Source organism: Podarcis bocagei (assembly GCF_964188305.1).
Source record: "Podarcis bocagei genome assembly, chromosome: 11".
Lineage (NCBI taxonomy): Eukaryota > Metazoa > Chordata > Lepidosauria > Squamata > Lacertidae > Podarcis > Podarcis bocagei.
Window position 1 is genome coordinate 43,080,146 of NC_138136.1, and position 26,083 is coordinate 43,106,228.

General features: G+C 43.5%; 1 protein-coding gene and 1 long non-coding RNA gene across 2 annotated transcripts in view; one reads left to right on the forward strand and one right to left on the reverse strand.

Annotated features, from left to right (window-relative positions):
• LOC308597475 lies at positions 1-24,311 on the forward strand. The gene is made up of 2 exons (XR_014013022.1): positions 1-55; positions 23,152-24,311. It is a non-coding gene; the product is annotated as an uncharacterized lncRNA (long non-coding RNA).
• The window catches only part of SNX18 (sorting nexin 18), a 15,608-nt gene continuing 13,538 nt past the window's right edge, over positions 24,014-26,083 (reverse strand). Inside the window, exon 2 of the mRNA XM_081212907.1 lies at positions 24,014-25,140. Within this exon, the coding sequence (XP_081069033.1) occupies positions 24,887-25,140 (254 nt within the window). The 3' untranslated portion in view covers positions 24,014-24,886. The remainder of the gene's footprint in view (positions 25,141-26,083) is intronic.

Genomic DNA, 26,083 nt, shown 5'->3' on the forward strand with positions numbered 1-26,083 from the left:
GTGGCTTTGAGGGTGTGGAATATGTCAGACAACTAAGAACATAATAATTTTCCTGGTATGTATGTATATGTATGTATGTATGCATGCCTGTATGTATATTTGTTTGTTTATTTCCCACCCATTACCACAAGGGCCCAAGGCAGGTTACAACAATTTTAAAATCCAATAAAAAAATAGTTAAAACAATCAAGACAATAAGGTGGGTTCTAAAATATAGACTCAGGTGTCAAAGGCAGTTGATATAAAGGTGCATCTTCAGCATATAATGAAAGCTACTCAATGAAGGGGCCTGTTGTAAGTTCTATAGATCTGTCATGGAGAGGTTGGTGAGATGATAAGGAGGAATGGAAAGAGTTTGAAGAATTGGAAGAGACTGGCCCAGGGAGAGAACCTGGGACTCCAAGAGGAGTCTGACCTCAGACCCTGCAAGGATCCCAGAAAACCAGAAGATTCCTTTTCTCCCATGAGAGCACAGCAGCCATTTCGGGTACTGTGTTCTTGAGCAATTTTATGCAGAGAACTTGCCCTGGAATAAGCACATTTGGGGGGCTATGGTCTCAAATGGTACCCAAAAACATGAGTTTTCAGGCACCATGAGACCACAGCCCCCCTCAAGTGCTTTATTTAGGACTGCATGCATTTTTGGGAACTGGGAGAGCACAGCCCCGAAAAAGCATGTATTTTGGCCTCCGTGATCTCATACGTGTCACGCAACTTATGCAGGAACACAGATGGGAAGACGTGCATCCTGGTTTGGGGACTCAACATGTTGGAGGATATGTGACTTGGGGAGAGTCACAGAGGATTGGGAGATAGAGTTCAGGAAGTGCCTACTGGCTTGCCAGAGGACAGGCCCACTTGTACGATATTGAACAACTGTGGAAGTGGCTCTGGCACCTTCCCCTGTCAATGAAGAGCCTCCCTCTTCATAGAGGCACCCGGGGATAGGTCTGGCTATGAGCTGGCCGAGTCATCTCTGCCTCCATCTGAAAGGATGTAGAGATGACAGTGCCCGTGTGAGTTGACCATGCATGCCCAACCACTATGGAGGAGTTCCCATTTGCTTGACTAGTCTTAAGGCTCATGAGTCAATCATGCCAAAAAGCTGTGCTTGCTCTACTCTTCGAAGGGAGAGTGCAGGGGGCCTGTCAAGTGTTGAATCAACATCTTAGCTAAGCATAGCCATATTTTACCTGTTTGTACACATGCTGGGATGCTTACCGACTTCATCAATAAAACTTTGAAATCCTCCAGTTGTGGTAATGGTTCAAATTCTGAGTCCTAGTGGGTGTGCCAGGACAGTGCCAGGTGCCCCCCTGTAGAGAAGGAATGCTGCTACAGATAATTCCCTTTCCCTTCAAATGAATGCGGACGATGGAACTACCAAGGAGCCCCCCCCCCGCCAATCTAAACACACAAGTGTCTGAAGGGAATGAGACTTTTTCAGATAATTAGGGCCCAAGTCATATGCAAAAACCATGAATTGGGCCCCCAAACAAACAGGCAACCAATGCAGCTGTTTCAAAACAGGATTTTGTGAGTTCTAAATGGAACCCCGCCAGTAATTTGGCTGCTGCATTCTGGCAAAATCTTCTTGAGTCATCACACATCCTTTTTCAGACTGACTGAGTTCAGAAATAGGTTATAGATGTTCCTCAAAAATCCAGATGGCATAGCTGCAAGCAATACAGTGTCTTTCAAGTGGTCAATAGGTGACAGATGTCAGACAATATTATAGATTTCTCAAGGGAACGTCTTTTTTCTTTTTTCTTTTAAAATGATGCCAGGAATAATACCCTTCCCTTGCTGGAAAATGGTGATGGCACAAGATTATAAAAAGGTATGGGAATCCAGATATTTATAGGGAGAGGATATAAGGAAGCAGACTTTCTCTCCCAGCACCCTGACTTTTGAAATTCCTTGTGAAAAAAGCTTATATTTTAATTTTTCCATTATTCTATTGATCAGTCTTTTAGGAAAACTTCTATTATTATTTTATTGATCAGTCTTTTAGGAAAACTTCTCAAGACTATTGGCATGATACCTATACGTAGGTGCACATGAAATGGCAAAAAAAAAACCTTTTAGGACTGATAGGTGTATGCATTCTACTCTTTTTCTATACAGTAATGTCATCTGTCTCTTCCTGCTGTACTGTGAATATGCTTTGGATATGCTGATGACATTAAGTTCTCTGGAGAGAGGGTCAGTGGATGCTGGGGGTAAGGGGGACTTAGGTTTTTTTAGTTCTCTGAATACTGTAAGGTGATATTATGTATTTTTTGTTTGTTTGTTTTCTGAATCTCTCTCTCTCTATATATGTGGAGAAGAAAAACACCATCAACTGCTCTCCCCCCCCCACCCCTCCCAAATCTCTCATGCCCATGCCAGCCAAGCTCCAAACTCTTTTTTTAAACAAAAATTTCAAATAATTAAAAAATAAGTTAGGGAGATGGTGAAAGCAAAAGTTATTTTGTGGGGTTTAGTACGTGCACAGAAGATTCCTGTTTGGCACCTGTCATGTCCAAATGGTCTGACTCAGTATAAGACAACTTCCTATAGTCCTATGTGCCTAAGTAGGGTCAGCTGACACTAGTAAAAGGTGCTTTGAGGCCACCTGGAGCTCAAGCCTAGAAGCACCCCTACATTTCAAGCCTACTCCTTTAAGGGGGAATAAAACCTCTTTCAAAGCAAGTCGAACACCACCTAACTGGGCAGAGAAGCCATTTATAAATTGTACTTCTGTCTATGATTGGCCCTCATCCAGTCCATGACCATTAGTTTTACTAAATACTTCCTTCATAGTTCCCCTACCACAGAGCGTTGCCTCTTTGGCCACCAGCTACATACAGTAGCTACTCATTTTGGTTTAGATGTGGTAAGTCGGGAAATGTTGTCATGCTTCCCTTAAAAACCCTTTTCTTATAGGCCTGCATTTGTCAAACGTATAAAATAGCAAATCTGCCATGGTCTAATTTTAGTAGCTTGTAGCATTTGCCAATGGTTTGCTCAGTCTTCCCCATTCGGTAAGCTAGGAAATAACTCTTGTAACCATGGGTTTCTTCCCAATGGAAAACATTGCTTTTCTTCTGGAAACTATTATTGCTGTGAGCAGAGTGCCAGTAAGATTCCATGGCTTTTATCCTAAAGTCCGGGGCTTAATTTGAGTGAGGGCTCACCAAGGTTCATTCTCAGGCTCCCTTTGAAATGCTGAGTCCCAGGCGACAACATAAAAAGTATCTGCTTTGAGCTTCCGTTTATGCAGTGGTGCCACCAGGGAAGAAGCCCAGAGCCCCACTTGGTGAAATGAGTCAGAGGTCTTCAAGCAGGGCTGACTTATCACACTATGAAAGAATACACACACTACCATCTAAAATAGGAGAGAGGCAACGCCAGGCCAGAACATGATGTTTTGCTGATGTACAGTCAAATGTATACAGTTCAACACTTTCTCCCCAAACACAGTGAGAATAGGTCACTGTAAGAATATATGTTTCAAATAGGCATTATCCTTTATTACATCTTCAACGACAATCTGCGTTAGACAGTCCTTTTATATACAAACGCAATGGAGTCCAATAGATTCTAAATATTATTTCAAATGTGATTCATGGTCTTGTGATAAATTGCCTAGGTAGAGTCCTTTGGGTCAAACAGAAGGGCCTGCGGGCACATTTGGTTCCTGGGCTTGAGATTTCTCACTCCTGCTATTTATTGACACTGTCCACAAATCTATCAATAGCTGTTAGCCATAATAGTAAAATAGGACCTTCTTGTTCAGAGGCAGCAAACCTCTGCACACCGCTCGGGTCCCAGCAAATCAGAAGGGTTCTTGTCTTCCTACCCTAGTTTTTGGACCCAGAAGTATCTGGCTGGTTATTGTTGGAAACAGCATTCTGAAGGAAGTACGGTAGCTGAATCCTCAATCCAATCTTGTGGGGCTTGTCTTATGTCCTCGTATACTCAGAGTAAAACCAAGCATGCAACACTTTCAGAGGTTTCGTCACAAGAAATTCAGCAGCTGCAAAGGCTTCAGATTACAAAGTTCCACAATCACCCTAGAGCTTCAGGGCTAATGTCTGGGAGGATCTCTTAATTCCTTGCTATGTATGTAATTCTCTCTTTTATCTAGTATACAATTATGGGTCTTCCTGCGGAAAAAGAGAATCATCCACTCTTCAGCACAACCCTACTGTGGAGCTGTGAAGTTACAGCACCAATGAGATTAGATGCCAGAAGAAGACGAAAACGTTCTCATGCATGCAGGCAAAATTAATTAAGGGTTTAATTTTTATTGTATCATTCCACGCTCCCCTTCATTCCAACACTTTTGACTTCTACTAGCCTTTGGCTTGTGGAGAACTATGTGGAAATGGTGGAAAGAGGAATACATTTGGCAAGCCTCAAAAATGACCATGGCTCCTAGGAGCTTCCCTCCCTGAGCCAAGGGAGGTCAACAAGGGATCAATATCAGCTTCAAGGTGGAGCTGATTTTCACCAGGACTGCAGCACAAAGGGAAAGGCCTTTTCCATTTTATTGAAATAGTTTATTTTTTAATTAAGTGGCATATAAATCTTGCTAATTTTTTTTAAAGTGTCATAGAAAGACCCATTCCTACTTTTTGCGTGGCCTTTTCAAGACAGCCACTGAAGATTTTAGGTATTGGGGATATTTTCATAAGAGGGGATTCTGAAAGATCCAAATCCCAACTTATGGATACTTACAAAATTAAAAACGCTGGTGTGTTTTTAGAGCATCTGTGGCAACTGGAGACTATAACAATATTTTGATTACAAGAAGCACTTAGAGATTCAGTGACCACAGAATGTCATCCCTGAACGTTAGAAGGAGAAGCCCAACAAACGTTAGTCACCAATGCAGCTGAAAGAGCTATTTGCATCTCAGTGGCACCATAATAATTACCTTGCCAATTTGTTTAATGCTTAGAACTGGGTGTACCTCACAATCTTGATTAAAGCTGAGTGCAGATAATGGATTAATCAGCATAAGGGAGCTTAATGGAAATGGCCTCGGGAGAGCACCAGGCACTGTGTGTCTTTTCATGCACAGTGGCCTAACACTGCCCTGTCTGTGTCTCACCATGCGTCATGCATATCTCTGTCACACGCAGCAATGTCACATCCCCTCCTTGCTCACACCCACGCAGACAGGTGCATTGTTATGGGGCACAGGCAGGTTAAATACTTTCCCCCCAGGGTCACATTATGCATGAATGCCACCCTGAATCATAATCACAGCCACAAACTCTACTCTTGTTCTGTTAATTACAAGCTGGGTTTTCTTTCCTGCCTTGCCTAAATATTACAGCACAGTGTTGTTGCCAGTGTTAGTCCACCTCAGAGAACACCCGTTGAAAGTAATGGGCATATGAGGCACACTCATTTAATTTATTAATTTATGAAAATATATGTATATGCCACTGAATCATAAAAATATATCAAAGCAGTTTACAACATTCAAAAGATTAAAAAAACCCATACAATAAAAGTGTAAAAATTTAAAAACAGTTGAAAAGCAAAAAAAGTTTTAATAGGTTTAAGTCTGAGTAAAAATTGGATTACAACTCAGCTTTTAAAAGGGCAAAATGTCTGAAATGGATTGGCTCAGTTCATTAAATGTTCCAGTTAATATGAATCTTAACCTTTCACATACCATGAAAATAAGGGTTTCTAGAACTCTGTGTCAATATTTTATTGTGCATTAGGCTGGTGCATTAGGTTGAAGTGGGCACTGCCCTACCAACCTCAGTCTGCCCTTAGCCAGCTCCCACCTGCCTGCTGTCTTTCTTACTACCAGCCAGGGGTTGTCTCTGCCTGACATTGCCTTTAGTTCTGTCTACTGTTGGTCTCCCTGCCTTCTGTCTTATCAGTCCCAATGGGTACCTGCCACCGTTGAGCAGCTCCTGTGACAGGTTTTTCTCTTCCCAGTTGTATCATTTAGGGTTGCATCCAATGCTTGTCCTACTCAGCACAGACCCATTGAAATTAATCACTATGACTGACTTCTTTCCATTAATTTAAATGGGCCTACTCCAAGTAAAACCTAGGACACATTCCCACCATACGTTTAAATCACCGTGATGCCACTTTAAATAGTCATGGCTCCCCTAACAACTCTCAGCATCCTTCACAAACTACAGCCCCCCTAATTCGGGGGGGGGGTATAGTTTGTTAAGGGTGCTGAGAGTTGGTAAAGGTAAAGGGACCCCTGACCATTAGGTCCAGTCGTGGCTGACTCTGGGGTTGCAGCGCTCATCTCGCTTTATTGGCTGAGGCAGCCGGCGTACAGCTTCCGGGTCATGTGGCCAGCAGGACTAAGCCGCTTCTGGCGAAACAGAGCAGCACACGGAAACGCCGTTTACCTTCCTGTCGGAGCGGTACCTATTTATCTACTTGTACTTTGACGTGCTTTCGAACTGTTAGGTTGGCAGGAGCTGGGACCGAGCAACGGGAGCTCACCCTGTCATGGGGATTCAAACTGCTCACCTTCTGATTGGCAAGTCGTAGGCTCTGTGGTTTAACCCACAGCGCCACCCGTGTCCCTCTGAGGGGGATCCTATTGCCCTCAAGGAGCTACAATTCCCAGAGTTTCCTGAGAAAAAAGGTGGACTTAAACTATATTAGAAAGTTCTTCCTAATGTTTAGTTGGATTCTCCTGTTTAGTAAGTTGAATCTATTGGTTTGGGTCCTACCATCTGCAGCAGCAGAAAACAACCTTGCTCCACCTTCCATGTGACAGCCCTTCAGATATTTGAAGATAGTCTTCCCCCAACCATTCCTAATAAGGCTTGATTTTCAGACCCTTTGCCAATTTGGTTGTTCTCCTTTGTACACATTCCCACTTGAGGCCCTCCACCGAGCATGTGGCCCTGGCAAATGCCCACCTTGCCAACCTCAGTGGCCATCCTTATGTTCTCAAAACTCTTATTTTACAGAGCATCGCTTAAGGCAATTAAGAAACAGGAAAAACCTAAGTAGCTCAGATAACAACCTTGCCTCAGTGCCAATTTAAAGTAGGCGTATTTTTGTTTGTATGTTTGTTAATGGGCAGAGAGTGAAAAGTATACTAGGGGGGAAAATCAAGAGGAGAGAATAATGCAGAGGAAAAACAGGAAGATTTAGTTCACATTTTTTTTGCTAAACATTGCACAAAAAAGCAACTGTGGAAGGAAATGGATTTCTTCTCTCTGTGTTATCTGTTTATATATGAAACAGTGTGAACATTTGTGACCTAGTGTCAGGGAAGGAAATGTCCATGATCTTGAGTATACGCTCCTAAGTTATTTTTGATTCTGCCAGTTCTAAAACTATAACAAACAGAACAAGGAGGAAAAATAAATCCAGGCGAAAGAAAATTCAGAGAAACCCACCATCCTTCCATTTCACACAGAACCGCAGGACTCAATCTGCAATTTGGCTAAAGGCAGGCACTGGGTGAATAATGAACATGTTAACAAGGAATGAATCATTCATTTGATGAAAAAATGTCTATATTGATTGGATAAATTATTCACAATGAATAATTCACCCATTACCTTAGTTGAAGCCCAGGGCCATTGCAGCAGAAGACTGTTTCAGAAAACTCATTTCTCAAGTCAATGTAAACGAAATAACCTTTTCATCTAATTATTATGCATCTAATACAACAGCTATTGGCTGCCTGGTACATCCCTGATGTTTTGGACTACAACTCCCATTAGCCCAACCAGCATGATCATGGCTGCGGCTAGAGTAAACCAAGGCTCTGCCCTACTGGCTGGTGAAAATGGGCCAGCCAAAGTAAGAAATCAGAATGCAGAAACATTGAGGGGTTTTTTTGGGGGGGGATTGTTGTCTAATGTTCCTCTAAGAAACCTGGCCAGATCCTGGTGATCCTAATCAAAGTTTCAAGAGCAAATTCTGCATATTTCACAGGCCACAAGCTACTTTCAAATCCCACCTGCACAACAGCAGTAGCATCACTGAAAGACCAGGGAAGAGTCAAACAATTGGTTAAATAACATAAGAACAACTTCCTGGATCAAGCAAATGGCCCATCTAGTCCAGCATTCTGTTGTCACAGTGGCCACTCAGGTGACTATATGGGAAGCCTGCAAGCAGGACCTGCTATCAGGCTTTGGGGAAGTGGCTTCCTCTTTCCCTTTGGCCGTGGATAAGCAGAACAAAGCAAAAATAGTCTCTTACCATTTAAAGAGATTTTAATGATCACAGCGAAAGAACAAAGAGTCCATTCTTGGAGTAAAGGTGCTCCCAATTAAGGTTAACACCCACTTCCCCCAAGTCACCTTCATCACTTCCTTGTCTTGCAACCTGATCTCGCAACCACTGTGCCTTCCGTGCAGCTACCTTATCTAATCTCCTTGACCTTGGACTGAGTGGCTGGACACTTTCCAGCAAACCAGAGTGTTGTTGTTTAGTCGTTTAGTCGTGTCCGACTCTTCGTGACCCCATGGACCAGAGCACGCCAGGCACTCCTGTCTTCCACTGCCTCCCACAGTTTGGTCAGGCTCATGTTTGTAGCTTCGAGAACACCGTCCAACCATCTTGTCCTCTGTCGTCCCCTTCTCCTTGTGCCCTCCATCTTTCCCAACATCAGGGTCTTTTCCAGGGAGTCTTCTCTTCTCATGAGGTAGCCAAAGTATTGGAGCCTCAACTTCACGATCTGCCCTTCCAGTGAGCACTCAGGGCTGATTTCCTTAAGAATGGATACGTTTGATCTTCTTGCAGTCCATGGGACTCTCAAGAGTCTCCTCCAGCACCATAATTCAAAAGTATCAATTCTTCGGCGATCAGCCTTCTTTATGGTCCAGCTCTCACTTCTATACATCACTACTGGGAAAACCATGGCTTTAACTATACGGACCTTTGTTGGCAAGGTGATGTCTCTGCTTTTTAGGATGCTGTCTAGGTTTGCCATCACCTTTCTCCCAAGGAGCAGGAGTCTTTTAATTTTGTGGCTGCTTTGACCATCTGCAGTGATCATGGAGCCCAAAAAAGTAAAATCTCTCACTGCCTCCATTTCTTCCCCTTCTATTTGCCAGGAGGTGATGGGACCAGTAGCCATGATATTCGTTTTTTTTGATGTTGAGTTTCAGACCATATTTTGCGTTCTCCTCTTTCACTCTCATTAAAAGGTTCTTTAATTCCGCCTCACTTTCTGCCATAAAGGTTGTGTCACCTGCATATCTGAGGTTGTTGATATTTCTTCCGGCGATCTTAATTCCGGCTTGGGATTCATCCAGTCCAGCTTTTCGCATGATGAATTCTGCATATAAGTTAAATAACCAGGGAGACAGTATACAGCCTTGCCGTACTCCTTTCCCAATTTTGAACCAATCGGTTGTTCCATATCCAGTTCTAACTGTAGTTTCTTGTCCCACATAGATATTTCTCAGGAGATAGATGAGGTGATCAGGCACTCCCATTTCTTTAAGAACTTGCCATAGTTTGCTGTGGTCGACACAGTCAAAGGCATTTGCATAGTCAATGAAGCAGAAGTAGATGTCTTTCTGGAACTCTCTAGCTTTCTCCATAATCCAGCGCATGTTTGCAATTTGGTCTCTGGTTCCTCTGCCCCTTCGAAATCCAGCTTGCACTTCTGGGAGTTCTCGGTCCACATACTGCTTAAGCCTGCCTTGTAGAATTTTAAGCATAACCTTGCTAGCATTTGAAATGAGTGAAATTGTGCGGTAGTTGGAGCATTCTTTGGCACTGCCCTTCTTTGGGATAGGGATGTAGACTGATCTTCTCCAATCCTCTGGCCACTGCTGAGTTTTCCAAATTTGCTGGCATATTGAGTGTAGCACCTTGACAGCATCACCGTTTAAAATTTTAAATAGTTCAGCTGGAATATCATCACTTCCACTGGCCAGAGTACCAGCGGTATGTTAACATACCGGAGTATGTTAACTCTATTTCTCCTGGTTCTTCTTCTCCCAGCTGTTTACCACCCAGTTCTTCCCAACTTTTTTCTTCTGAACTACCGGTATGTCCCTCTGCGAACCAGTGCTCCAAATCTATACTGTCCCACTGTTTCTGGGAATATTCAGGATCCTGACCAGGAGCAGGGGGAAGGGGAGGTTCCCACCATTCCTCATCTGTGCAGCACAATCCCTGATATCTGAGCACAACAGCACTGACCCTCCCTGTGGTTCCCAGGAACTGGTATTCAGAAGCATTACTGCCCCCAACCACAGAGGAAGAGCATTGTTGTCATGGCCAGTTACCATTGACAGCTTGATTCTCATTGATTTGTCCAATCCTCCTTTAAAGCCTTCCAAGTTGATGGCCATCACTGCCTCCTGTAGGAGCCAGCTCATTATCTTATGATAATGAAATCGTATAGTTAAACGTTCCAAATATCTGGTATATTTTTACGTTTAACCTTTACATGCATAAGAGTTCCCAACTTACAGCATGGCTAACACCCTCAAGTCATTACAGACTGTGATCTGAAAAGCTTCCGGGATGTATTTTAGAAATATTTAATATAGCACTGGGAGACAAGTTGCAATTCCGCACAGCTGAAAGGTGTTTTTTTTTTTGTCACAGAGATCAATCTCAGTAGATGGGACTAAGCAGGAGACATTGAAAGAACCAACCCTAAAAGCTGCAGGGTGTCTCCGGAGATCAATGCCCAGGCCTCTAAGTGCTGTCTATGATATTTTCAGCAGATGGTAGAAACAGGTCAGCATTTTGAGAGGAAGAAAGGGTGGGGAAATAAGATCAATAATACGCATTCGACTTCTAAATGCAAGAAATGCCATCCAGTGTAGAGTTTGTGATTTTCTACCCTCGGATAGAATTTCAATATCATCCCTTCATTCATCTCAGAGGCTCTGATGGTTCTGTGTGGCCGCAACTCCAGTTTCCTGTTTATGCAGTGCGACTCGTTTCAGTGAATCAGCATTTCATCCACTGCTTATTAGACTCAAGAGAATTACACAGCATGTGGCTTCTTTGGACATAATGTTTTTCACTAGCTGCTGGATGTGACCTGTTCCCCTCCCCCCTTAGGGGTTCATTCTGACCCTATGTTTGCTGCAGTTCTTAAGACAGATATTTTATATCTGCATGGGATGCTTTGTCAGGAGCTCACGTTGCATAAAAGCCTTGCTTGGCAGAAGTGTAGCATGGGGCCCCAAATGGAATACCAATTACCACACTGGCATCGCTCTCCTAACCCTACTTTAAGATAGCTTTCAAAGTGGCTCACTCATAAATCTCTTATCCGGCTGCAATCTCTGACTTCACCCAAAGGCTATCCACACAACATTTTATAGATTAGCTGATCTCATGGCTAGATCACCTGAGACCCTTCTTAGTGATCTAACCATCTGCCTGAGTCACATGATAGTTTTGTAAGTCATCCTTGCATGACTGCATCATGCAGTGTTCGCTTTCCCCCCACTTGTTTTAGATAGAGGGAAAGAAAAGATAAAAATATTGTGCTATGAGTAACTGGGAGAGAAGTTAAGAAAGTATAGTACTACTCAGACTACCCTGGAGAGGGGAATTGTTTAATTTGCTATTAAAAATATACAATCCCTCATCTCTTCCGACCAGTGGCGTAGCGTGGGTTGTCAGCACCCGGCAAGGCAAGTAATTTGCGCCCCCTAACCCGTGGATTTGCGCCCCCTAACCCTAACCCCCAGATGTTGCGCCCGGTGCGGCCGCCCCCCTCTGCACCCCCCACGCTAGCCACTGCTTCCGACCAAAGGCTTTTAAATGCATAGTGCTGTATTATGTCCATAACTCAGGCAGAAATCCTATGTACACTTAACTGTGAGTAAGCCCCATTGAACACAATGCAACTAGTGAATAAACATGAAAGAATCACACTGTCATTCTTTGACCCTGTCGTGTCAAGCTGTTGCCTGTAATCTTGCCAGATCCTGTAATACAAGATAGTTGTGGTGAAACAGAAAACAAAACAAGTGGATGCTGTAATGTAGTGACCAATTCTGAAGTACATCCCATTTTGATTGTCACAACCATGCCGCCTCACAACCACACGCCTTCTGAGGTTATACAACGTTCTAAGATTGTACAATATAATAAACTTATAATTATACAGCAATAGTAATTAAGGATGCATTGCAATAATCAATGTACATCCCTATGTGTTGCCTTTCAGCTAGATTTACTATGGCCAAATGATTTGGAGTGCTCCAATATCTTATTTTGGAATGACTTAACTTCTGCTTCCCCTGAAGTTTCATTAAATGTGACAGAACTTGCACACCATTCTCCTGAAAGTGAAACACCTTCAGGTATCTAAAGGGCTGTCACATGGAATTCTCCTGTTCTGGAGGGTAGGACCTAAACCACTGGTTTCAAGTTACAAGAAAGGAGATTCCAACTAACCATTGGGAAGAACTTTTTGACAGTAAGAGCTGTTCAACAATGGAACGGACTTCCTTGGGAGGTGGTAGGGTCTCTTTCCTTGGAGGTTGATAAGCAGAGATTGGATGGCCACCTGTCATGGATGCTTCACTTGAGATTCTCGTCTTGCAGGGGGCTGGACTAAATGACCCTCAGGATCCCTTCCAACACTACACTTCTATTATTCTATCTTTGAAATCAGTTTCATCTATGTATTAGCCAGGGCACTGTATAGGGGGTAACTTAATATGGTGGGTGGCCACCATGGATGGGAGCTGAGCTTGACTCCTCTTCAAAAGCAGCACTGACACCTACCACTAAAAAGTCTGGCTGGGAGGGTGGTGAATGACCGTGCAGGCTTGTCTGCCCTTTAAGGGGTCCTTCTAATCCCCTGGGGCCCTTGGCAAATACCTAATCTGGCCAACAGCTGGCACCAGGCCTGCTCTCAGCACAAAATATTGGGCCAATTCACATGGTTGACGAAAGACTGCAGTTTGAGATGTAGCAGTCTTGACATTTGTGGAATCAGTCTGTACTTGGAAATTCTAGCATCCAAAGGAAAGTAGTTGCCTTGCTTCCAACACATTAGGGACATTCTTCAGCTGGAAAGGCAGCAGTGCCGCAGCTGTGAAGCTCATCTATTGTTTCCCTGTAAAAAAAGAAAAGAAAGAAGTAGTGAATACTTCTGTTCTGAACCAGCAATTCCTCATCAAAAAGAAAAGGGCAGTCAAAGTTAGTAACAGTTTTAATATTGCTTTGATATTAGTTATACTTTCTACTGTGATCTGCATATGCAAAAGCATTGGCAAAATTACTGGTAGATAGACCTGGGACTTGGAATGCCTCAGGCAGGGCTGGCTTCTGTTAAACTAACCAAACTTTTCATTTAGCAAATTCCCCACTGAATTCAGTGGGACTTACTCCCAGATAATAATAGTACTGTATCCTTAAAGCACAATCCTGGCTACTTCTACTGAAAAGTAACTCCAATTGTTTGCTAAGTATTGCAGCCTGAGGCTGCAGTTCTAACCCAATTCCCTAGGAGTAAACCACAGTGAATTCAGTGGGATTTACTTCCAAATAGACATGGTTAGGATTGCGGCCTAAGTAAATCATAAATCTTGACCCATGGGATTGTCTCCCAAACCTAAAATATTTGTTAGGTTCTTTATTTATGTAAAACACTGAAGAAACCGACAACACTTTCTTTTGAAAAGAGAAAAGAAAAAAACAGGATGCAATCTATCGCTTAAATTATGTCATCATAAAAAAACCCCCACAATGTCAACAGGAATGTACGAAGGCAAAGATAAAGGTTTAGTGATTTAAAAGAGTAATCTAGTTCTTCTAAGTATTGCAATTTTTCCTTCCTGATTCTATAATCCTACATGGAATAGATCCTCTTTTTACATTCTTTTTGATATCACAAAGAATTCATTGTAGTGCAATATTTATATTCTTCCGAGAAGGTGAAAGCAAATCCTATTGTCTTTTAATGTTATCTCCAAGTCCAACAGAACTGTAATGAATTAATGTGCAGGAAAGGCAGGAAAGTGGTTATTGATTGGTAGTCATCAGGCACAGACTGTCCTGTAGTTTTATTACTTAGCATGAGTAGAGAACCTCTTTTCTGTCTCTCTGATATTGCAGATATATGTACCTCATTTCCATGAGAGAACAGGGAGCATGGGATTTCATACCTGCAAATGATGCTGTACTTAACAGTCTTTCCAAAGCATGCTTCCTAAAGGAAGTAAGTTTTGTGTCTGCAGTATAACCATGGTGGTCACACTTCATTTATTGTTAGAACCCTAAAGTCCATTAGTTGGAGCCAGGTGTAAATTAAGGGGTGTGTGCAGACAAATATAGAATTAAGGAATGTGCATCTCTGAGCATTGTTTTTACGTCAGAACTGAATGTGCACCATGTTTCATTTCAACAACATTCCTTAGGTCAGGGCCTTGTTTGTTTGTTTTTGCTGTTATAATCAGTGGTGTAGCTGAGGTTGGATCTAGGCAGCCCTATCATTAGGCAGAATGTGCCAGCTGCCTCAGGCATCAGATGCTAGGGGGCGGGGAAGTGTTGAAAGGCAGAGCTGTGTATGCTACCTTGATTTCTCAGATATGGTGCAGGATGATGCCCCATCACCTGCCTTGAACTATGGTTCCACTGCCAGGCCAATAGGCTTCTGAAGGGTGAGGCCATCATATTTTCTTTATCCTTAGGTGGTACAGTGATTTGGAGTAGCCTTGGGTCTGAGGTATAGAACCCCCAAGCCCAGAGCCCCATCAGCTGGCTGTCCAGAGAGCAACAGATGATGGGGCAGTGACAAACAGATCTACTGCCAGCATTTGAGGGCATGGGCCTTCGATGCTGATATTGGTCACTGCAGCATTCTTTCTTACTTACTGAAAAATACAAAACAAAACAGCTTCAGTGGCATGCACATAGTTCCATGTGGTGATCTTACGATCTTTTCACTTTAAACATATATTATCCTCTCCTACCACAAAATGGTGTCCAGGCAGTGAAACTAACTGGCAGCTGGTGCAATTCTTGCAGTACTGGGGTAACATGATGGTGATATTTGGTTCTAGTGAGCAGTCAACTGGGAGTCAGAAACCATTGCCAATCTACTGCAAGTCACCCCCAGATCTACCTTCTGTCTGCCTTGGAATATGGGAACAGATGGAACAAATATCAAATGCATACAAGCATGTTCAGCTTGTCAAGCACCCAACCTACTATGTTTACTTATATCACCCCATAGTCAGCATCACTGTGGCTTCCACAGAGATTTGTAAGGAGCAGTTTTATACGATTGTCTGACTTTTCCCATCAGCATTTGAATATAGGATATCAAAAACCAATACAGATTGATGGAAGCTGTGAAATGTTTAGTGCTTAAAAAAACCCCTGCATATTCCTACACTAGTGGAGGTCAGCCCAGTAAAAAGCTGGGTCCTTGCTTACTTTAAATTATATCCTGTTTTTATTTTGTGGGACCACCAACACCAAAGTGTTATTTGTCAAAACGTATTTGGGGAATATTTTTATGGCGTTGCTGAGATTTTAACACACACTAAGGCTCACCAGAAGCTGGGCACAAATGACTACATTAGATATTACATAGTAAATATGAGATTCCCAACAGCAGTTTTGCAGGTGGGTGGTGTTTGTTGCAGGGGGTTGTCGCTCAGTTCTATTAAGATCAATATATACCTGTACAATCCCAACCCCATTTACTTGGGAGTATGCCCTGCTGAAATCAACAGCAAGCACTTCTGAGCAGATGTGGTTTGGATTGCACTGTAACATACAAGGTGTGACCGGAAAGTTTGATGAATGGTCACAGAAATCAGAATATTTGAACATACATACCTTACAGGCCTTCAAAGTAGCCCCCCTCTGATACAATGCACTGTTGACAACGTTCGTAGAACTGTTGGAAACTTTTGGAAAAGTCCTCTTTTCATACTGCTTTCAGTTCCCTCGTCACAGCAGCTTGGACGTGTAATTTCCGTTTTGGAAAAAGAAAGAAATCCAGTGAGGCCAGATCGGGAGAATAAGGAGGGTGGGACAACTCAGTAACCTCAGTAACAATTTCATGCAGAATATGCCATTCTTCCGCCATCATTCGGATGGACAAATGCTAATCCTGCATCAATATCTCACAAACTCTGTTGACATTTGCTGCCGTTCTGCTCATTGACGGCCTGCCAGACCGAGTCATCTTTGATGGTTTGCCACCCGTCATGGAAATGCTTAAACCACTCATACACTGTCTTTCGAGTTACAGCTTCATCTTTGTACACAGTTATGAGCATTTTGTGGGTCTCCGATGTCGATTGCATGTTCAAATATTTCTTGCTGTCCGATTTCTGTGACCATTCATCAAACTTTCCGGTCACACCTTGTATTTAAGTCCCATTGATTTAAATGAGCTTTAGCCTCCCCCAGCTTTTATTGGATTGCCCACCATTGGCATTAAAGTGTTCTTGAGTTTTACTGTGGCTCATATAATTTCTGAAGCATGAAATGCTGACCATGAATCAGGATGAGGAATGGAATCATTACTTTGGCACAGCAGGACCCCCATAAAGACACCAGAAACATCTCTATTGTTTCATTACATAAACCTGAACTCCCATGCAAACCCCATTAAAATGTAGTCTATAAAAGCAATATAAACATGGGCACACTCGAAGTTTTGAAACCTTCCCATAAGGCTGTGCTGTACATACTAATGCAATACAAAACTATATGACTATTTACTTTGGCACAGGAATGAGGGCTCGGCTGATGTCTACATAGTGAAATCTCAGCAAGTTGGTGTTATTGCAAACACTTCCACAGCCTTGGCTGAAAAATGTGTGAGGCCTGCAATGATTGCTTTGTTAGAGCACATACACACTTGTCTAACCTCAACTAATTAACACAGCAAAGTATTTAAACTGTGATTCTGGATCAACTTTATTTGTTGCACTGCAAAAGCCCCAAAATTTTCAGAGCAAACTGCTGTAATCAAAGTGTTGAGTTTTCTGTTTCATGTGGGAGGTTGAATTTGGAGAGGCGCCAACAGCAGGAATGCAGGAAACCAGACAGTGTGTTGTAAGAGTTGCTCTTTACTGCAAGGTTAGTGCTAACAAGGTTCCTGGTGCATGAGTAATCACAGGAGAACACAAAACCTCGTGTTCTCTTTAGTCATCAGAAAGTGTCAGCACAATGAAAAGATGTCTTAACAAAGGTCAGCTGTAAGAGGCTTTAAGCGAACCACTGTAAAGTCACGTGCCCTGCTAGTTACATGAATCAGGGAGTGTTCAGATGGTTCTTAGAAGTCTGCCCTGGAAGGTCTCCAGCTTGCCAGGCATTTTTGTATCTTTGCTCCATTTCCCACAGGCTCCGACTTTCCACAACTTCCAAGTATAACTCTTTCCATTTAATATTAGCTGAACTATTTTTTTTGCATTTAAAATAAAACAAGGAGCAGACAATATTGCTATGGCTCAATCAAAACTACAATGAAACTGCAACCTTCCACTTGGGAGAGCTCTCAGAGTGGAACCTTCTGTTTAATGACAACAGTTCAAAATAATTAAGGTTGCAATCCTAAGCACATTGATTTGGGAGTAAGCTCCAGTAGGGTTTACTGTCGGACCAACATACATAGGATTCAGCATTTCATTTTGTCCCACTAGTGCCATAAGACTTGAATGGAAAACAGGATTTTTGTGTGCATTTTATTGCTACCAGACAGGCACACCAACTCCTTGGTGCCCTAGTCCCCTCAATATTTTAAATGGGGGGGGGGACAAGACACCCACAAAGTGCTGAGGTAGCATTAGCACATGTCCCAGTGATGACATGTGGCCCCAGGCACCCACAGTCATAAGGGCAAGCTGTGGCTGCTGCTACCAGATACGGAGATGTCAAATTAAAGCACAATGTGTGAAAAATTACAAAAACAAAAAAGACCAAAACAAACACAGCAATTTTGCCACTGCCGAAAAACAACCAGAAACTCCCAAAAGACAAAATCTGGAGTGAGCAAATGCTGCTCATTAACTTCTAGTTCACTGGCCATTGCTGCTGTGATGTCACAGATGTCCAAAGATCAGAGTTACTTTGGCTATAGTGCCAGCGTGGTGTAGTGGTTAAGAGCAGTGGACTTGTAATCTGGTGAACCAGGTTCGCTTCCCCGCTTCTCCACATGCAGCTGTTGGGTGACCTTGGGCTAGTCACACTTCTTTGAAGTCTCTCAGCCTCACTCACCTCATAGAATGTTTGTTGTGCGGGAGGAAGGGAAAGGAGATTATTAGCCGCTTTGAGACTCCTTAAGGGGAGTGAAAGGTGGGATATCAAATCCAAACTCTTCCTCCTCCTCCTCCTCCTCCTCCTCCTCCTCCTCTTCTTCGTGTATTGAAACAAACCATAAATGTGTTTTAAATGTGCCCATCCATTTGAAGGAGGATGTTCCAAGATAAGACAGGGCAAAATGTGAGAATGATAACTGGTCTGGGGGGTATTTTTTTTTTGGTCTTGTGGATTTGTTATTTACTGATAAAAGTTCTTTAATTCTGATGTGCAGGGAGTTCAATTCCACTTGGTCACTATCTCCTGCCACCCCGATTACATTAGAATAAAGATGTCTTCAGGGGTGTTCACATGTTACATCCAACCATCGTACAATTTGTGTACCTGTGTATACTGACATCTGAGCTGTGCACTTGTAGTTATTCACATGTAACCTTTACCAAATGTACAGTTTGCATACCTATGTACCCACCAGCTGATCTGTGAAAATCAACAAGCATATTCTCTTACACACGAACACTCATACATCTGCACAGATTGTACCTTTGTTCAGTGTAATGTGTGAATGAGTCTTCTGAAAGACTCAAGGGCTTGCTATAGCATTGTAGCAGGTCAGTCCACTAAAAAGATATAAACACAACTGTCTGAAATCCAGTCTGTCCCCTACCATAAGCTGTGGAAACAGCACAACCATGCACTGAATTCAGCAAAGCAAATCGTATAGGCACACTTCAGTGTACTTAAGAAGCCACATCTGTTCTTAGCACGGTACAGTGGTACCTCGGGTTAAGAACTTAATTTGTTCTGGAGGTCCGTTCTTAGCCTGAAACTGTTCTTAACCTGAGGCACCACTTTAGCTAATGGGGCCTGCCGCTGCTGCTGCAGCGCGATTTCTGTTCTCATCCTGAAGCAAAGTTATTAACCCGAGGTACTATTTCTGGGTTAGCGGAGTCTGTAACCTGAAGCATTTGTAACCTGAGGTACCACTGTATCATTCAGTGTTTAGGGAGAGAAGCAGCTCAACATGAAAAGTTACCCATTTCCCATTAAAAGAAACAAGAAGTTCCGAGCAACAGTTAACTTGTGGTCACTGGCAATGGAAAACATTCCATTGAAAACAGTAACAAGTTGCGGAATGCAACCATATGAACAGTTATCCCTAAGCTAAGTTACATGTTCACTCCCCTTCCCTTGGGTTTTTAAAATCTGACTATCATCCTAAATTTGCTGGGAAGATCCAGTGACAACACTTACTAAAATGAAAGCCACAGTGTTACTCAGTGCCCCATATGCATACATAACTCATGGAACAAACTATTTGCTTGGCCTTTATCACAAGGAAAGTTCAAAGGAGAGTGGGGGAAAGCCCTGAGTTTTTATGCAGAGGGAATGCTGCTAAAGTCCCTTCAAACCTGTTCTTCAGGCCTCTTTCACTGTGTCTGCAGATCTCATGGAAGGAATCTCTTTTCAGCTAAAAATAATGTGTTCCCACTTAAAGGACGGTGCAAAAATGTCTGTCCTGGACACTGGAGAACGAAGCAGAGGTTCTGAGGAATACTTGAGGAATACTGACCCTCAACGCTGCATAATTGTATACCAGTTTTAAAGAATTGTCATTTAAGGACTGGTTGTCTTTGTATCAGAATCTTTTCAGAGAACTTTTTCTCACAACTCAGTTAAATTATGAATTTTGCTTCCACAAGATGTAGAAGACAAATTCATTAATGGATATGAGCCACAACTGCTATGCTCTACCCCACTGTCAGAGGCAATATTACTGTATACCAGTTGCTATGAATCCTAAGTGGGGAAGAGAGCTGTTGCTCTAAAGTTGCATGTTGCTTGCCCATAGGTATCTGACTAGTCAATTTGAGAAGAGGATGCTCAACAAGATAGGCCTTTGGTCTGATCAAGCAGGGCTCTTATGTTTATTTTAGTCCGGCCTATGTTTTATTATGCTTAAGGTTAAAGGGTTTTAGTGGCAGTTAATGCTGCTGCTACTGATGCCTTTACTAGCTTTGGTTGTTGATCTTATGATGTTTTTATAATGTTGAGTTGTGCCCAAAATGATGGCATATAAAATGGCTGTTATAAATAAAAATATACAGAGGTTGATTTGTGCACCATCTTCACACATCACAGCAACTTTGGCCTGCTCTGTGTAATGGCAGGCCTGCTAAACATCTGAAAGACATGCACTCCTAGTAAACTAGATTGCCCCATAATCTGTTGGGGGGGGGGGGAGCAAGACTAAAGCTTTGGAGTCCGCACATCAGTTTAGCATTAGAAGTTAATTTTTTCACCTTTTCCCTGTATCTGTGATGAATCCATGAAAAACAGTGATGAAATACAAACATACCGTATTTTTCGCCCTATAAGACGCACTTTTTCCCCTCCAAAAATGAAGGGGAAATGTGGGTGCGTCTTATGGGGCGAATGCAGGCTTTCGCTGAAGCCTGGAGAGCGAGAGCGGTAGGTGCGCACCGACCCCTCTCGCTCTCCAGGCTTCGCGGACCTCTCCTCAAGCAGCGGGAACATTCCCACTGCTTGGGGAGAGTTGCCGGCATCCCGAAGCCTGCAAGCGCTGATCCCAGCACGTGCAGGCTTCGCGGATCTCTCCCCAAGCAGCGGGAACGTTCCTACTGCTTGGGGAGAGTTGCCGGCATCCCGAAGCCTGCGCGCGCTGATCCCAGCACGTGCAGGCTTCGCGGATCTCTCCCCAAGCAGCGGGAACGTTCCCACTGCTTGGGAAGAGTTGCCGGCATCCCGAAGCCTGCAAGCGCTGATCCCAGCACGTGCAGGCTTCGCGGATCTCTCCCCAAGCAGCGGGAACGTTCCCACTGCTTGGGGAGAGTTGCCGGCATCCCGAAGCCTGCAAGCGCTGATCCCAGCACGTGCAGGCTTCGCGGATCTCTCCCCAAGCAGCGGGAACGTTCCCACTGCTTGGGGAGAGTTGCCGGCATCCCGAAGCCTGCGCGCGCTGATCCCAGCACGCGCAGGCTTCGCGGATCTCTCCCCAAGCAGCGGGAACGTTCCCACTGCTTGGGGAGAGTTGCAGGCATCCCGAAGCCTGCGCGCGCTGATCCCAGCACGCGCAGGCTTCGCGGATCTCTCCCCAAGCAGCGGGAACGTTCCCACTGCTTGGGGAGAGTTGCAGGCATCCCGAAGCCTGCGCGCGCTGATCCCAGCACGCGCAGGCTTCGCGGATCTCTCCCCAAGCAGCGGGAACGTTCCCACTGCTTGGGGAGAGTTGCTGGCATCCCGAAGCCTGCAAGCACTGATCCCAGCACGCGCAGGCTTCGCGGATCTCTCCCCAAGCAGCGGGAACGTTCCCACTGCTTGGGGAGAGTTGCAGGCATCCCGAAGCCTGCGCGCGCTGATCCCAGCACGCGCAGGCTTCGCGGATCTCTCCCCAAGCAGCGGGAACGTTCCCACTGCTTGGGGAGAGTTGCAGGCATCCCGAAGCCTGTGCGCGCTGATCCCAGCACGCGCAGGCTTCGCGTATCTCTCCCCAAGCAGCGGGAACGTTCCCACTGCTTGGGGAGAGTTGCAGGCATCCCGAAGCCTGCGCGCGCTGATCCCAGCACGCGCAGGCTTCGCGGATCTCTCCCCAAGCAGCGGGAACGTTCCCACTGCTTGGGGAGAGTTGCAGGCATCCCGAAGCCTGTGCGCGCTGATCCCAGCACGCGCAGGCTTCGCGTATCTCTCCCCAAGCAGCGGGAACGTTCCCACTGCTTGGGGAGAGTTGCAGGCATCCCGAAGCCTGCGCGCGCTGATCCCAGCACGCGCAGGCTTCGCGGATCTCTCCCCAAGCAGCGGGAACGTTCCCACTGCTTGGGGAGAGTTGCTGGCATCCCGAAGCCTGCAAGCGCTGATCCCAGCACGCGCAGGCTTCGCGGATCTCTCCCCAAGCAGCGGGAACGTTCCCACTGCTTGGGGAGAGTTGCAGGCATCCCGAAGCCTGCGCGCGCTGATCCCAGCACGCGCAGGCTTCGCGGATCTCTCCCCAAGCAGCGGGAACGTTCCCACTGCTTGGGGAGAGTTGCAGGCATCCCGAAGCCTGTGCGCGCTGATCCCAGCACGCGCAGGCTTCGCGTATCTCTCCCCAAGCAGCGGGAACGTTCCCACTGCTTGGGGAGAGTTGCAGGCATCCCGAAGCCTGCGCGCGCTGATCCCAGCACGCGCAGGCTTCGCGGATCTCTCCCCAAGCAGCGGGAACGTTCCCACTGCTTGGGGAGAGTTGCAGGCATCCCGAAGCCTGCAAGCGCTGATCCCAGCACGTGCAGGCTTCGCGGATCTCTCCTCAAGCAGCGGGAACCACCGCTGGGCTCCCACGGCTTGCAGAGAGCTGCCTGTTTGGGGGCTGGGGTCGGGGGAAGCTCGGGCTGCCCCAGCCCCGCGCCTGGGGGGGAAATAATTTTTTCCCTTTATTTCCCCCCCAAAAAACTAGGTGCGTCTTATGGGCCGGAGCGTCTTATGGGGCGCAAAATACGGTAATATACGTTGGATAAGTGTCCAATAAAAGAGCCAGAAGCTGAAGGATTGTTGCATAAGGAATTAAAGAACCTTCCTCGGCAAATATAAAATCCACAAGACCAAAGAAAAATGCCCCCCAAACCTAGTATGCATGTCTGAGCATGGTAGGTTCAAAGGCTGTGCTTCATCCTCAGCTTGTTGGTCACAGGACAAATTCCTAGTAGTCCAGGTATCCTATGTACAGTAGGATGCATAATGTCACATAGATTTGTTTCAGGATACTCTAGAATGGTTTGAAAGTGAAAATATGATAATGCACAATGTACACATATGTACGGAAGTACTCACATTATTTCTTTACTTTAAATCATCAGACTTAGTAGGTAACCCCATTGTGTGATTAGATGGGGAATTTGTCTTGTGACTTCATTTTTTTTCTTCCTTGGTTAAAACCAGGAAATGAAACAAAAAAACAGTGAAACCAGGAAGACTAGTGCCATGGAACAACTACTATCTCATCTTACAGCAAAACTTACAAGCTTGACTTTTGTTATGTCGACATGATGAATTGCCATTACTCACTCTCTCTCTCCCTCTCCCCTTTACACATGCACATACATAAAAAATGTAGTTAATACGAGAAAGAACCTGGTAAATTTTCTTGTATGGGTGATATTGTTCCCACACCTGTGCTACTAGAGTTGCAAAGTTCCATATTAGCAGTTGCTTTAAAGCTGGAAGTAAGCTTGTCCTATGAATGCATGGGGCCACACAACCACAAGGATTTTTGTTTTCTTTTTTGTTTGCAGCAGATCTACTTTTAAAACTGATTAAAGGAGTTGCTGGTGTTTGTTTGTTTGTTTCAGTACAAGTGGTTGTTATTTAAGGAACTAAAATCCAAAGCCCCTTTGGCTTGCAGAAGCAGTTGGGTCGTTCTGTGGATTAGTTAATTACATTAAAAGGAAACAGACCTATAGGATAAAGACAGTATTTCAAAATTATTGTTATTTGACTTAAGAAATTACAATTAGGGGAACTATTTTTAAAAAATAATAATTGTGGGGCTTAGGTAAGTCCTTAGGCACACTACAATGCCGCTGCTGATATTGCAGATGGCCAAGGCATATTATGCCACAAAGCACACTCCTACAGAGGCAGTTTTAGGATAGTGTGACTGGTTTGGCCGCACTGGCAAATTGTGATTTGCAAGTTTCAGTTGACAATGTAACACCAGGTTTATGACCAAATAAATCAGCTGCCATGCTAAGCAATTCTCACAAACAATACATACATACAAATATGAGCCACTGATCCTCTATTCTTATCCCACTGATATACTTCAGTATTCTTTTATTAGATAAGTGGTCCAAAGTTTCTATTCAAAGACATGTTACAGTGAAATATTTTACGTTGTCATGTTAAGAAAGGAAATACAGCAGTGCTGATATCTTGCTTGTAGATTTAAGATTCTGGTACAAATAATAAATAGTATTTTTAATCAGCACAAAGTCTAAAATGATTTTAAATCCTGGGTTTTTTCCAGCCAAAATTTATCATAATACCTAGGTGTGCAAGTTACATGACAAGTTATTTTTCAGTCACTGTGAGGTTTGAAATCAGGCCCTATCAGAGGTGCCAACCCTTCATTCAATCAGTCATAGAAATGTGGTTTACTAGAAAATAATAATAATGAAAAACTGTAATTCTAAAGGCACAAAATCGCATAGCTGCTCTAACAGGAATTTGTAAACAGAGAATTGGCTGAATTTAAAAATTCATACCAAAGAGAATTTTAAAAAGGCATCTGAAGCAGGCTTTTATCTAACCAACTTCCTTAAAGACCCAAAAGGTTTTGAGGTCTACAACATATTATGCACTAAAATACCGTATTTCAAAAAAGCAGTAAGGCAAATAGTATAATCATTATTTCAAAAACATTACAATGGTAGTGTAGGCATTTTGAGTATAACTTAGTTACAATGTGTAGTACAGTTCTCCACTATATAGGCATAATTATGTCCTCCTTAGGCAATTTTAGGTTCAGTTGGACTCCAGAACAGATTACAAAATCATCCTTGTACACCATCCCAAAAGGTGTCTAGAGATACTTGAGAGTGGAGTTTGTATCCGTTGTTCATTCCATCCACAAGCTTAGAAATATCCATTATTTAAAGTCCAAGAATTAAGCATATTAAACACTGTCATACTTGTGAAGAGCTTCTTCTAACTTCTGTGTCACTTTTTGGAAAAAAAGTATTTGCTGTTGTAAGAAATGCTGCATTTGTGATTTGAAGTCTCTCACTCGAATTTTGTGAAAATGGTGAATTTCTGCCAGGGTGGCAAAAGAAATAATGTTACAACGATCCTGAATGCCATCGGCTTTCTGAACCTCCATCTTCCCTTCTTCTACATGCCGCTTACTTTCCTTCACTTTGGTAAGGGCTCCTGCATAATGAACAAAAAAGATATACTGGAATTAAAAGATGACTGGAACAAGTCTAATTAAAAGCTATACTGCTAATTACGCTTGCTGTTCACAGTCTAAAGAATTCTGAAATTGTTCCTATATTCTATGACATAATAAAACCTTTGCTTAAGAGATTTTCTCTGCAATACTTCATAGTATAACCAGTGTGCGTTCTGCATGTAGCACCAAAGTGCTTACCATACCTAGACATGGTTTTGAAATCTTTTTTTTAAAAGATCAATTGTAAGCTGCCTTGGGCTGAAATATTTACCTCACCCTACAAGTCAGCTTACAATTGTTTGCTGTAAGCAAACTCCACCTAGAATATGCATTTCAGATCACCAGTACTATGTACCATACTTACATCACTTTGCTGCAAAATACAAGAGATGACTGAACTCAAGGTGATCATAGCTTTTCTTCTGCATGATTACAGGTTAATAGTTGATGACATTATCCTAAGGTAACACCTTTAACATATATATATTACATTTTCACATTCAGGGGTAAACCAGAAGTGAAAAGTGAAGAAGAGCTCCTGATTGTTAATTCAGCTCTGTTCATTTCATGAAAAGTAATATTATAAACAAGTTTAATGAAGATATGTGAATTCTGGAGTGCTCAGTGTGGCCACAGAAAGTGAGCAAAGAAGTGAGACTACTATTCCCGCAATTCTGTGTTTCTGTAAGACTTTCAGCCCAACAAGCCTGAATTTATAGCCACTGCTCAAGTAAATAAGACAGATCCAATTTTACAAACTTCTAGATTCCAGTTGTAATTTCACAGCAATCTAAGTAATTAAAAGGCAAAAACAGACTTTAGAATTGTCTCCATAACTTACATACAGCTCTCCTTGTAAAACTTTCAGATAAAAAAGGCATAAAAGAGGTTAAATGTTCAACACATTGCAAACATATTTTT